Source organism: Anneissia japonica, unplaced genomic scaffold (genome assembly GCF_011630105.1).
Source record: "Anneissia japonica isolate Jap-2015-1 unplaced genomic scaffold, ASM1163010v1 scaffold287871_len1641731_cov197, whole genome shotgun sequence".
Taxonomy (NCBI): Eukaryota; Metazoa; Echinodermata; class Crinoidea; order Comatulida; family Comatulidae; genus Anneissia; species Anneissia japonica.
Genome location: NW_022712275.1, coordinates 1,049,262 through 1,064,712, shown reverse-complemented (window position 1 = coordinate 1,064,712; position 15,451 = coordinate 1,049,262). Strand labels below are relative to the sequence as shown.

Genomic DNA, 15,451 nt, shown 5'->3' with positions numbered 1-15,451 from the left:
CCGAGTAAAGATTGACCATTGTGCCTCACGATCCTTACATTGTGCAGTAGGAAGAGAGGTAAAAAGAAAATGACAAAAGGCATCCAAGACGGATGAACAAAAGGGTGCCCAAGGCCTTTACAATCTTTTGTTGATACTTGATGTACGTTTTCTAAGGGTACACCTATCTGAGTGTGGACGAGACAGCCCTAGCTTTTGTCTGCAGACATTTCAAATAAAGTTACATAGGGAGTGTTACATAATCAAGGCATTCAGATGGCCAATTGGCTTTCAGGTGATAGCGACAACTGAATTCAAAAGAATTCTTCAACAAACACAAAATACTGATGGATTTTAAGTGGTTCCTGAGTACAAGTGGACATGGTTTGCAAATTAACCCATGTCCAACTATTGTCCAATGTCCTTTAGTCTACATGGTTTTTCTCTCTCCGTGGGAAAGTTCTTCTTAACTTTTTTTAGGTTGTCATTCCATTGAGCATGTAACTGGTAAAATGAGGTCTGAAAGTAAGCTAAACTATCATGCAAGAACACTAACCAAACATGGTTTTTTAAGCCAATGATGAACATGGGGATCTATTCTATAATAATGAAAATAATGATTTTAATGAAGATAATTACAGCATTGAAACTATAAATAATACCAATAAGTATAAAATATTCCTCAAATTCAATGACAATAACAAAAATACAAATAATAACAATCATCAAAACAAAAATAATAAACAATAATAACAGTAATAACAATACACCACATAATTCAGTCATGATAAGCGCTTCACATCAAATTGTAATAAAAGAAATAAATCAATGAATTTATTATTAAAGTTAAACATATTTTTTTTATATGACAGAATTTTACCATTAATATATTATATAAAAGCAATGTAAAAAAAACTTAATTATGCAATAATTCTATGTATGGACAAACAAAAAATCAGATGAAATGATAGCCACAACGTAAACATGGAAAAACCACCACTAAAGAAAAGATTGAAATAAGGAAATGCATTAAGAAAAAAAATAAAAGCCAAAAAATTGAATTTTTATGATAATAATTATAGTACCCAGTGTCCATATCTACTATGGTTGAATTTTGTATATATTTAGGTCAGCATAGTAACATATGGAGACAAGGAACTATATTTTTGTAACACATTTGTATGGGGGTTAGCAAACCTTTCTTGGAACCTTTGTACTTTGCAAAGGTTAGAAGACTCCGCCGCTTATGTCTTAGTCCTGGAAATTGAGAGACGATAGAAGAAGAAAAGAGAACAGATATAAGATTAGTAAGGAGAATAAAGAAGTGATGGTTATGAGAAAAGACATTTTGTTGCATCCAAAAACTACAGCAAAGTACGGTAAATTTGAAATATATAAAAATGTTCTGATATCATAATACAATATAGTTCAAATTAAATCAAATCAAATATGCATTTAGTTTATTATAGATTATATTTCTTTTCAAAATATACTTAAAGTTAATAGAATAAAATGTTTTGCTGTTCATATACACTGCTATAGGAAGGCACTGATTCTTTTCTTCAAAAGAATATTCACAATAGCTCATGATTGAATTTAAATCAATAGTTTAAAGCAAGAGGAAAATCAGGGACGGAATGCTGTGAAAATAATCAATAAGGGTTTAGTCTGGAGTTTGATCCCTTCGTCTAACGCTCCCACCTCTTGGCTTAAATTCAGTGGAATAGAAAATGAAAAAAAAAAAAATCAATCATTCAACATGTAAATCTTTGCACTGCGACACACAATCATCCCTTTCAGAGGTTTCAGTTCATCTGTTGCACATCACAAATTCTGATTACATTTTCATTATTTGTTGGCTCTAAATGTTTTAATGAGTTTAAACATTTTCATTACACCAGCAAGTGTTTGAAATAAATATATTTATGGGAATGATTATTATAGTATTTTTTTTTTAAATATATGAAAAATATTTAAGTACAAAATTCAAACAAACATAATAATTAATTACTATCATTGTGTTCAGCTAATATCAATGTAAGTAAATTAGTGAAACTACATTTTTGTCAATTTGCCTCTCAAAAGATATCCAGTGTTTTAAACAAAAGTTCATATTTTACCAGCTGCAATTTAAGTTTGTGTATCACTATGGTTAGGGTTGACGTGCGGGCTCAATAATAATAAAATTATGTGTTCTACTGGCTAAATATCTACTTCCAAGTTTCATCATAGGGAATATTAAAGCATTTCAACTCAGCATTAATGAATGAACGAAACAAATGAATGGATTATGAAGTAAAACACAAGTTTCTTTTTTAAAACTTAATACATTGGTGTAGGTTTCACACGTTAACTATTGATTCGATAATTAAGCAGATGTTGACACGTTTCTTTTATGTTTATCACAGCGAGGTTTCCCCGCTACTCAATACCTGAGGATCTTGTATCACAGTGTACAGACAAGACATCAATATTTCGTTCATGTGTATTTTGTGTTTTTTTAATTATTTTAATTAGACAGGCAATGCTCAAACAATACAAATTTTGAAAGATAAGCATGTGCTAGGTAATGTTAAGCCCCATCCATACTATCAAATTTGATGTTACAAATACATGTGATTAGCCTATAAAAGGGTATGATATGACATCATCATGTCTGTATATGGGTGAATCACAGGGAATAATTGCAAACCTCAGATTAATTCAATGCATGACTGATGCAGGATGAAGAGATAAATAATTTTTAAAATAAAAAATATTTTGTACTAATCAAGTCAATGATCCAACTTAAAACAAATTTTACAATATTTTTCTATGTTGTACATACTGCAAGTTTGATTATACTTTAATAGTTTCAAAGTAATATTTAAATAAACTAAATTTACACTTTATTAATTTGGATAAGTCAATGATTCAACTTAAAATAATTTTTGTAATATTAGGTTGATTACTTTATTAGTTTGGATAATATGTAAAATAATAGGTTAAATTTAAATAAGCTGGAAATTATTTATAATTAAAGAGAATTGTTTTGAAAAGTTAAATTTAGTAAGCTAAATCTATAAAATAAATTTATTTCATTTTATAGTAGTATGCAATAAATACAAATTACTTAAAACGCAAGTCAGAATATACTTAACTTAGATTTAAATAAACTAAGCCATATGTAATTACTTAAATTAGTTCCGCATTATATAAATATGTTATGCAATATTTATATATTTATACCAGTAAGTTAGTTCACACCTAAATAGGTTAGGTAATACTTAAGTATTTAATTATAGGGGATAACTATAAAGGTTTTGATAATTTATCTCTAATTACCTGTATTACCTCCATGGTTCTACATAATGTTAAATACAAATTCTTAGATTAGCAAAAAAGACTGGATTGTGTCAACATATTCCGCACAACAAACAGTCAATTGAATGTTTTGATTACTTCTTTGGTTAATTATTGTAATAAAGTAAGAGAGTGTTTTTATTAAAAGATTGTGTCTATTCAAAGGCAGACGTTGAACCCGTGCCCACAATCTTAAATGTCTTCTCGCATATCAAACAAACTAATCGCATTTTGCAGACCACTACTCAAGCGAGGGCTTGCGCTGGTTTTCAAAACTGATGCATTGGTGAGGGCTAATTAACCGAGTTGGTGCACGCTTAGTTCTTTTGTGCGTGCGATGCCACAATAGTTTGCCCCTCGGAGGCATTTCACTTCATCTGTTCATGGTCCCATTCAACAACACACGTGTCCGTTGCACCTAACACTGCTAAAAACTAAAATCATTTGTTGGCTTCATGCTACAACCCGATAGTTAATTAATCGCGCATGTTTGATTTCAAATAATAAAATCATAGTCTGAGCTATGGAATAGGGGTCAAGGTGGTTGGTAGCACCTCCAAAAATGTTTGATTGCTATCAGGCACAGGAAATGCACATTGCACTTTCGTCGGCAGTTATTTGTTCAGTTACTCAGTCTCGTAAACTCCTACTAGCGAAATAATAATAAACAAAACAATACAAAAATCACACTTTTTCTGCCAACTATGAAGCACCAACACCTGACACAATAGTCTGTTTTATTATTTCAGGTTTCTTTATTTGCTATGTTACAGCACAACAAATTTGATAGGAGATGTTTATTGACTGTAAAGAACTGGTCTGGTAATCTAGTTCTGAGCTTTTTTTCAAATACTTGCTTACCTTTAATCACTTCTTTAAAAGTAATTGTGGTATAATAGAAAAGCTAGGAATAAACTTACCTCTGTAATTAATTTAACAAGGTTATTGAATTTATTGGGTAGTTACTGGGCATCTAATTTGTGTTTGATAAGAAAGGATTTAATCATTCTAAAATTTGTATAGGAAAACTGAGTTGTCAGACACTTTACTAATTTTACTATCTTACAGTGACTCTCTACCCACCAATTCACAGATAACATTCCATCAACAAATTTACAGATAATTCCTTCTACCAACTTATTGATAATTCCCCAAACCAAAGTACAGATAAATCCTCCCACCAACATACACATAACTCCTACTACAATCTTAACAACTCTTCTCACCCCCACCCCCAACAGATAACTTCACCCATCATCTTGCAGATACACCAACTTACCAATATAGTTATGTTTCTCACACCAAATTACAGATACACCTCATATTAACTTACAAATACTACTACATCTCTACTAATTTACAGATTCCCAACATCTTTCAACTACCTTAAAGATACCCTCTACTTAATACAGATATCCCCACATGGCAAAAAAGGGTATGACAACAATGACACTTATTACAAATATAATAATTTTTATATTCATGTCTCAATGAAACATTATTATATAATTTTAAAATCATATATACTATACTTTACTGGTAAATAAAAAAAAATCGGAGGCATTATTCTTCTTTATGGGAGTTAATAATAATAAATAACTTTCAGTGTCACCTACTGAAGTAAAATACTTCTTGCATAAAAAAGAAAAACTGACTTTGACGGTTAAACACAGTTCAAACTTAATGAGATTTTTATAACTAATTCATTTATCTTCCTTGAGTATAAACATGTAAATTAATAAGCTATTAGGCAAACAATTTCTAAGACAAATTCAATTCTTAGAAAGAACAGAATTCCATTGTAGTGTTTAGATTATCATAGTCAATATTATGTAATCAAAGTGTAATGTAAAATATTTCTTTTATCTCAATTAATGGGGTTGTATGGAACCTACAGTAAGCTATACAAACATATTTGTTAGATTGTGAGATAGGAAAGTCTAGAACAAACACCTAGTTTCCATAAGTTAAAATCACATTTAGATGCTATGTTTATACACAAACTATCTTTTGTAGGAATACCATAGATAACTATTTGATTAACAAACTTTCTTAAGTGTTCACACAAACATTATGTAATAAGTGAAAAATGGGCATTAATAGGAAAATAGGGCAGTCAGGCAGTTGACTGATATATAGGAAGTTGGTAGGCAAGAAGATGATCGAGTACAAAAATGGTTAAGAAATTGCTTTGCCCAAGAATAATAATAATAATAATAATAATAATAATAATAATAATAATAATAATAATAATAATAATAATAATAATGGTCAGTATATATAAAGCACATAGTAGAGACCTCTATGCGATTAACATTATTCCCCCATGTCATTGGATCAAGCACATATGGAACACATACTTGGGTCTCTGAGGAGAATTCCAAAATGTTTGCAGCTGTAATCAGCGCATTTTGTGTTAACCTACTATCAGCTGGCTAAACTGGTGGTAGCCACTGTGTGTGCGTTGAACCATGGAAAACCCTAGGTCCTCGGTTCAATTCCCATCGCTGGTCTTCTTGTGTTTAAACTGGAAGGCTGAAATGCAAGTTTCTAAAGTACAGTCTTTGGATGAGACATTTAAGCTGTAGGTCCTGTATGCAAAATTGCTTATGTGCACGTTAAAGAACGAAGTACACTCTTCAGAAAAAAAATAGGGGATCGTCTCCTGGTGTACTGCCCAATTCATCACCAGGACTTAGGAATTAGTCTTAGGACTTTTGTGGGTTATCCTTGGTGTATAACATGCCAAAAAAATCTAATCCAACCATTGCATACCATTGGTTCCCACTATCAATGTCTCAGCATCATATATGATTAATTATTTAAAAAACAGATTGCACAATACTTTCATAAACTTGGATTCATAACTCAGTTGATAGGGCGTACGAATGATTGTAAGAATGGTTTGTGTTGAAATCATATTGATTATATGTTCTCAAAATAGTATTATCCAAAATAATTATAAATATATAAGCATACAGATGAAATAGGAAAACAAACCTGAGCCAAATTCATCTGCGCTATCGTCTACCGGATTCAGGTTCTCATCCTCCAGTTCTGATAATAGATTAATTGAGTTGGCTATTTCTGAAATTTTCAATGCCGATTCTTTATCGGTGATTTCATCATCATCATCCTCGTCATCAAAATCGGCCATGTCCGCGATGTCTGGTTGGTGAAAACTCAATATACTGGCTAAACTCTGCATGTCATCATCCCTATAACACCAAAGTGGATTAAGTTAATTCTGCTAAAGAATACAATGCTGTGGCACGTTTTTCAATTTACGATTCACTGCCTGTTGTATTGATTACTTTCATATTTCAATAATAACAACATGTAACCTGTGCTAAGTCATCATTAACATCATTATCATTGTGTAAATATTACATAAATAAAGTAATATAAAAATGGCCTGTATAACTGACATATGAATAAACATGTACAGTATATAGCTTTCGATTTCCAGCAATTTTTATGTGTAGCAAAACGTGCTATGCACTTTCTGTTTTGTGTAGCAATTCCCAAATTGTGCATAGCATTTTTTTTTGCAGTGATAATGAATGGTTATTAAAGAAAAGAAATAACACTTTGCAATAAGAAAATCACAGTGATGCGTCTCTATTTTTCAACACTAAGCATTGAAACATACCCCATAATACTCCCTTACTTTAAATTTCCCATCAATTAATACTATACCCACCCCGTGCAGAGGTCAGCCTGGCTGTGATTACCAATTACCATTACCAACCATGTGACAATTGACAAGCACTGGCCGTCGCTTGTCTCACTCGCACTGTCGTACTATAACGTATTTGCTGCAAGCAATGTCCGGCCCAGTTTCAAACAGCGGAAGTAACAGCGCAGAGAAAGAAATTAAGATAATTTGCATAATGCACTTCTACACATTCATGACATGCCGCACTAGTATGGTACATACATGACATTAAGCAACATTACTCCTCACTGTACAAACACGTGTGTAAGCGAAAGTAATCTGCAGGAGAAGCAGAACGGAGGGAGTGGCAAAATATGAGAAAAGAAGCCCGACTCGTACTCAAACCAGCTGCATGAACAACGCTGTACATGTAGCATTGTATGTGTACACTCGATGTAAACATGCCTATTTTGGCCCAAAACACTGGATAACAACTTGACTTTGATTGTTTTTAAAACAATTTTGGGACTTTTATTTGCACAAAGCCTCTTAGTTTTACTTTTTCTGAGATTGAATATCTTAGCCTTCAACATTTTCTACTCCGCAGGTACAAATTTGGTTCCATTTATTGCAGGGTGACAAATGTCGAAAACATGAATTCTTAACCAATGCTGAAACTGTATATATTAGCCACAAAAACCACACTAGGTATTACATCAGTCACTGGTTGCCAAATATTCTCAGCAAAGAATGGCTAACAACAATAATAATATTGTAGAGCTGTTTCATCGATAATAAACCACACACTATAATATTATTAATAATAATACTCAATAATATTAATTTTAAGGTTGTGATTTTTCATGAATATAATATAGTGAGTGACTATTTTTTATTTGTCATTTTTTAATAACAAATACATACATGTGTATCAACAAACATAATCAGAATCAATGATTGGTTAATTATTACTACTACTCAATAACATTGCCAACAATATGTATAGGCTAACTGTACCCTGATTTTTTTATGGCACAACTATATATGTAGCACATACCACAAAGTAGGCTGAAAGCATGTAAAGTATAAAGGAATGTTCAAATCTATCTCTTTTTTAAATGCTATAAGTTTTTCAAAAGAGACACCTTTGAATACAAATTCATGTCTAGCAGCAGACTGTCTGAATGCCTGTGCGTGACTGTTGCTCAACCCAGCAAGGTTCTTCTAACAATTACCAATTATTAAATGCTGAATAGTGAAAAATCATCAAAGCATTTAAAATGAAGCTATACTGACAAGGACACCCACTTTATTCAACAATCTAGGAGGCATCTTGACTAACAACAAGAACTATGTCTAGTGGACGTCTCGAGCGACTCACAACAGGGATGATGCTTAGTGACAACTGAACTAACAACAGGGGGTAATGTCTAGTAATGTTTCAACAAGCCAAAGGGACTACGTCTAGTGAAAATCTTGACTGACAAGAGGGACAATGTCTAGTGGACATTGTGATTGAAAACAGTTACTATTGTAAATGTTGACCAAGCTAAAAGGCTGTGTAGTCTCTAGCCTCCGCTAGGTTGTCACACGTGCAAAGAAATGGGAGCATATCATCCTAAACAAAAATTGTCTATGTCTCTAGTTGACCAGTTTACAACATCTAGGCTCATTTTAGAGAAAAATCTTAGAAAAGAACACATCTGTTAGATTGTCACACTTAAAAGAAAGAGGAACATATCATCGAAAGGTCCACTGATTAATCTCATATAAGATAGTATAATACATACTCCAAGTATCGAAATGCACGCCATCATGTCGGGATTCAGGAACATATCTTAAACAAAATGCATCTATACTGTCTACCTGTTGAATTCAGCATACACTGCTGACAAAAGCTTGTGTAATAAATAATTTAAAAGTTAGTTACTAAATTGCGACCAATGTTATATTATACTACGTACCTGTCAAACATCTGATTCACTAAAAAAATTACACTTAAAAGGATATTCCTAATAAATTATATACAATCTATCCTAATGATGATATTCCAATATACCAACGAAGATTCTGAGAACATCTACTACAACTCTTTCTGACAGAAGATGATGCTAAAAAATAAATAGAAATAGATCTTTGCTTGTTGCTACTCCAAGAATCTGGAATCCACTGCCAGAAACAGACTAAAGAAACTATTTTTTAAAAGCATGTTTCCAATTAGTTTAATTATTTTCTCTTCACTAATATCCTTGTAGAACTGTTTTTAGATAATAAACCAAATTATAACAAGCAAACCAGATAACAAGCAAACCAGATAACAAGCAAACTATTCGAATATTTAAGTAATACCCTAGATTTTTCCTCCTTGATTATTCTCTTTTAGTTCTGGTACCTTGAGAACAAAGCCCACACCGATGCTGTATAATATCCATTATTAGATTGTAAGGTTTCTAGTTGACGAGCGTTGGATGATAAACCTACCTTGCCAATAGACCTCTGAATTGTGTTCAAAGAATATAGCAAAATACAGATGGAACGTTAACTCAATTTGCTGAACTTACATTGCAGATCCTTCCTTGATTAGCATACATGACATTGTAAATGTGATGCTAGCATCATTGCATTTCTTGCTGTTTATCGGTCGCAGCTTAATGGTCTTCTGCTCCTGAGATGGAACCAAGCTGGCAAAGTCTTTCATGTTCAGGGTGGCTTGTGCCAGAGGTCGCCTCTTCCCTTTCTGTGACTCCTACAGTAAAAAAGATGCACAGAAACTATACAAGTTAACAAAAAGACAACATATCATGAGGAAGATTTAATTAAGGTTCTTAATTACATACAGGATGAGAGGAAACATCTGAGTATATTCTTGAATCAACAGATGCAAAATGATCAGTAGAACACATTATCTCGGATACTGCTTTTCTTTAGCTGTATAGCTAAATTTTTATCTTTTAGTTGTATTGTCAATTTTAGTAATTTTTCTCCTTTGACTCAATGGAAGTTAATATAATTTATAAACTTATCATAATTATTCATTATCATTATTATCATCATTATAATATCATTAATATTATATCATCATCATTATTAACATCAATATTTTCATCAATATTATACTGTAATCATTAACATTAACAAGGTCTCTTCAAAGTCATAAACTTTACATTATCATCATTATAATTATGATATCATCCTACTAATAATGACTATAATTTTATCATTGTGTCAGCCCATGAATTTCACGTCCAAATTTCATGGGCTGTTGTGTAATAATCAATATCGTTATATAATCATTGTCACTATCATTAACTAATGATACAGTCCCATCCATTCACATTTGGGTTTTTGGTGGCGAATGATGTAAAATGTGTCACTGCTCCTTTTTTTTACACTTACATCTTCGATGACAAACATCCATTCCTTGTCTTCAAATTCTGCATCTGGCCGATTTTCCTGACAAAAAAAGAAGACACGACATATACTACCAAATCAATCCACGAGAATGATTAGTAGACTACCTACAAATATCTTACTGTCATTATTGAAAATCATACTGGTATAGTTTATTTTGTTTGAATTTGATACTCTGAGAACCAATAAGAACACTTTGTCATTCAATATTATATATATTTACATTTATCAGTTCATTTTAATCATTGGCAGTGAAATTACAGGTTTGAAAGTTAAATGCTTGTGTTCCAACCTTAAGGTCCTGGGTTGTTATTCTGAGAAAAGGAATCCTACTCAGAGGCCTTACAAATATGAAGTGAGTACTTATAAAGTAATGGTGGTGGAGTTGAGTTGAATATCATTAATATGACCTGGGTTCAATTCCTGTACCACCAGGATTTTCCACGACTAAAAAAAACTCCACTCCCAAAGTCTCATAAAGAGACTTCACTGATAAAAGCATCACAGTATTTCATTTATAAGGGGCTCCTAAATATCAGCTGACCTTCTAGGATATGCTGGAAGGGTCACCCTCTATAAGTATGGTTTTAAACAATTGCCTACTTTCCTCTTAAGCGGATTTGCTCTTGGATGTAAAACAAATACAAAACTAATTATATCTTATATAAATTAATTTTGCTTATTTATATAAAGTAAAACTTTGCTTTGAATAAACCTCTTTGATTGGATAATACAGAAATGTTTTATGATAAAAAAAATTAATGTTGTCACCATTGGGATTTGAACCCAGCACTGTGGTCTCAACTGAGCTGGGACAACCATAGTTATACTCACCTTGAAAAGAGTGACAGTGATTTCAACATTTTCAGGAACTGTCCATACAATGGAGCCTCTATATGGATCTTTAATACCAGGTACCCATTGATGTAACTAAATGATGAAAAAAATAGAACTGTAGTCACCTTCATATTTCCTCAGTACCCATGTCAGTACCATCGACGGGTACAATTATACCCCCTTTTCCGAAGACCTAATTGAATTTAATTCACTTTCAAATTAGTTATATTCATTATTTATACTATTCATTATTTATGTACTTTGCTTAATTTCCTTTCAAATTTATTAAATTAGGTTAAAAAATGATTGAGTATGTTTGATGAAGCCAAATTGTTTTTTTTTTGTTTTTTTTTACAATGTTTTTTTTGCCAACCAAATGATTAAAGACTATGGTAGATCCTTTTTGTCTCTGAAGTATGACTGAAATAAATGCACTGTATAAACTAGACATTCAAACTATAAATCTTATCAAAAGTTATGCATACTTTTGTAGGTTTTTTTCTCCCTCTTCTTGTCCACACAACAGTTAGTTTGTTTGGTTGCCTGAAGAGAAGAAAACATTACAATTTCACCCATCAACTACCAACAATAACGTCTTTTAAAAGTTTATAATGTGATTCTATCTATATACAATGAACAGGAAACTGCATTTCCCTCCCAATAGAAAACCGACCTAAACTAATTTTTTATTGATACCACTCTTTGGGGTGTAATAACAAAACAAAGTGTCCTCGGGCAGTGATGGTTGAGTGACCATTTTGTGAATTTTTTTTGTACAGATATTATCAAGGTTTGTACACCAGGAGCTATTGATTCAACTTTGAGATTGGTAAAAAATTTTAAAGAAAAAGGTACAAAAAATAGTACAGTAACCCTAAAATATAAGAAAAAACAAAACCAAAATTTTCTAAAAACTTCCGATTTAAGTCTTGACGCAATTAGATTTTTTTTCAATTTGTGTTTAGTAGATTTTAATGTACTTGTATCTACAGTAAAACACTAGATGTTTTTGTATTGTTATACATCAAAGAAATCGAGTGGCATATCTGAAAGTACAAAATGACTAATTTGGGGAGGGGGTGCTCATTTATTCAGGTGTATCTGGTAAGGGGTATCTGGTAAGGGGTCTCACACTTGTTATTGGGATGTGCACCTTACATACTCCTTAGATAAACCACTGCTATTACATCTATCAGGAATTACTACAGCCTTTTTTTTTTAAATATCAGAGATATGGCTCCGACAACTGAACTTTTGATTTTATATAAAATCCATCGTAGAAACAAGCCAATAATCAGCTGAATTTGTAAAGAGATTTATTAAAGAGGTTTACATTATTACAAGCACAAATCAGTAATAAAAATAATGTAAGTAGCTTAAAACAAAAAGTTAACTGCTTTATTCTTAAAGAGTTAAGTGGTTTTATTTCCAAGCCTATAGAAAAGTAACACCACATTGGGTGAAGATTAGCTGCAGGTAGGGTGGTAAGAAGCCAGTTTCTACAGTACCTAGGTATTAGCTTAGCCCACGACGGTAATCTGATCCAATTTATTCAAATTGTTTGGGTGAATTTACACCCATTTGGAAATTAATTCGTGCAATTAATAAGCTATTAAGGTGGAAATATTTTAACACCTATGGTATGACCTCTTGACCCAAAATCCTGGTGATCTCGTTTGGGAATACAGTGGGGATTAGCCGAACTATGTCAACAATCGGATTTTGTAAATCATACAGAACAACCTGTATTAATTATCAATGTGTTACAGTGACATGATTCCTTTTGCTCTTCCGTAAATAAAGGCAGGGGGAGGGAGGTTGAACAACTAACAGTGATTCTTGTTATTTGTTGAACATCCTCAATCTTTTTCTATTATCTGTTTTTAACAATGGAAATAATATTCGATTTGATTTGAATAATATTATCATTATGGCAGCCATTTTTATGGCATACATTCTATGTAGGCCTAAATACATAACACTGTTTTAAATAATAAGTGCAGCTCTCGAAATAGTGCCGCTCTTGTATTAGCACCGCAGTGAAAAAAAAAAAAAAAACCATCCAAAATTGATTAATTACTTCAGCGCAATCATAAACTACTTGAATTGGTGTAATTTTTATAAGTGACTCTAATGAGTATTGTAATATTTGGTGATATTGTGTAATGTATTTCTTTAATGTTTAATTTTTTTTATAATGCATATGTATTATTATTCTATACACTACTTATGTCTGTACAATAGAAAGTGCTTAATAAATCTATAAAAAATAATAATAACAATAATAATAATAGTAGCAATAATAAATAATGACTATGGTACAAAGCTACAGGACTATAGAGGTTAAAATGTATTTGTTATCATGTACAGTAAATATTTGACACAACTGAAACATGCTCAATAGCACCTCCATCATCTCTCAAAGAGACTAATGAACCTAATTAACAAAGCTCATTACAAAAACCAAACATGTTTTGTTACACTGTGTTTGCATAGAAGCAGAAGTCGATGATGCTTAAGTGTTGTCCAGATTATCCAATTTTCTGACAAAAAACTGTTGTATGCCCATATATAGTCATGATGTGCCTATATATGGTTTATGGTGTGATGTCATTATGACTATATTAATACAGTAGGTATGTCACATGCTTTTGTAAAATAATATTTTATAGTCTGGGACAGGACTTTAAAGATATATTGTTCACTGAAACTTAGGCATAGAAATTATTTAAATAAAAAAGTGTGTACCCTGAAAAATAATAATAAATAAAAAAATAAAAAAAATCATTTTTTTTTGCTGTAACATTATGTGTAAAAAGTTTTTTTAAATACATTAATTTCTATGTTCATGTTGATAATGTTTATGTTACGCTAAAATGAGCAAGTTCATTTCAAAACTGATTTTCTTTTTTCTGTGCTATTTTTAATGGGACAATACATCTTCAACTTCCATTAATCCTCCTAATTTTTCAAGAATGTTCTCATTCATTTGTTTTGTAAAGTTATAATATTATATAGGTATCCTTTCTTTCAATGAATATTCTGTATCCAATTGCCAAATAATATTAATAATTGATGACGAAAAAAACCAAAAATAAAACATACTAATTTTTAATTTCAACTGCTCCAGTATTATTGGAGTAGTTTAAAAAATAAGTGATTTATTTGCGGTACAATTTATATTTTAAAAAGAAGCGTAATCATGCCTTCAGGGTTCAGTTATTTGCCACCTCCACAAGGAACACATATAATGCTGTCATGTGTTTAAGTATTTTGTCTTTTTATAAATGTGCCAGTTGTAAATGACTCATTTTCTACGCTGTACCTCAACCTATTGAATGACGTTTAATGCTATAGCCTCTCGTATATTTTCTTAGTTCTAATCCCCCGTTAAGATGTGAAAGACACATGACCTAATTGTACCCACTCGGCCGCATAAATGATGCCGAGGGCAGAAAACCACCACCTTCCTGCTTAGGAAGAACGCTACATAATCAAAAAACTTGATCTTAACTTTGTTCTTAATGGTGAAATTCTTAGTCCAAGTGGAACAACGTTCCTGCACCACAAGTGAAATCATGTTACATCTTTGACTGGTGGTTGATTAAAACTTCAAAACATGATATTACTCCAATTAAAAAATATCTATAGTATATGACATAAATTTATGTTTTGACTATAGTTAATAATAAATCAATAAAGATAAGCCAATACACATAAATCTGTATTATTAGAAAATAATTAACTTGCATTTCAGCAACAATTCAGGTTTTTTTTCAAAATAATGACCTGAAGAAGACATCATGATGTAACCATTAACTTATAATTAGTATGGAATGTTTTTTTCAACATTAACAAAATAATAATTTATTTCATAAAACTAGTTTGTGACTATTTAAAAAATATAATAAACAAATTATGTAGTAGACAATGTTATTGTTTTATATTCCCATAAACTGTAATGTTTGGGAGTCTAATATGATAGAATTAATAGCTTCTTAGAAGTCTTTCCTGAGGCATTCGATACACAAAAACGTAAAGTGACGCTATAGGCCCTAAATAAATGTGGTTCTCTAACATAAATGAAATGATACGTCATTGGTGTAACTTAAGCTAACATATGCCCAACTCATAGCACACGGCACCTGGTATCATGCGATACGTGATCTGTTTATATACAATCATTAGCTAATAAAACGATTAAACCAAGTTCAAATAATACAT

The 15,451-nt window shown here is 31.6% G+C and overlaps 1 protein-coding gene across 10 annotated transcripts in view; it reads right to left on the bottom strand.

Annotated features, from left to right (window-relative positions):
- LOC117107758 (EH domain-binding protein 1-like) overlaps positions 1–15,451 on the bottom strand; it is an 84,246-nt gene that overhangs the window by 34,396 nt on the left and 34,399 nt on the right. For 9 of the 10 annotated variants that reach the window (XM_033249515.1, XM_033249518.1, XM_033249522.1 and 6 more), the window contains 6 exons: positions 11,713–11,770; positions 11,225–11,320; positions 10,376–10,432; positions 9,541–9,725; positions 6,322–6,539; positions 1,177–1,236 (listed from right to left, as the gene is read on the bottom strand). In XM_033249515.1, the coding sequence (XP_033105406.1) occupies positions 1,177–1,236; positions 6,322–6,539; positions 9,541–9,725; positions 10,376–10,432; positions 11,225–11,320; positions 11,713–11,770 (674 nt within the window). The remainder of the gene's footprint in view (positions 1–1,176; positions 1,237–6,321; positions 6,540–9,540; positions 9,726–10,375; positions 10,433–11,224; positions 11,321–11,712; positions 11,771–15,451) is intronic. The other variant, XM_033249521.1, reaches the window with a different exon arrangement.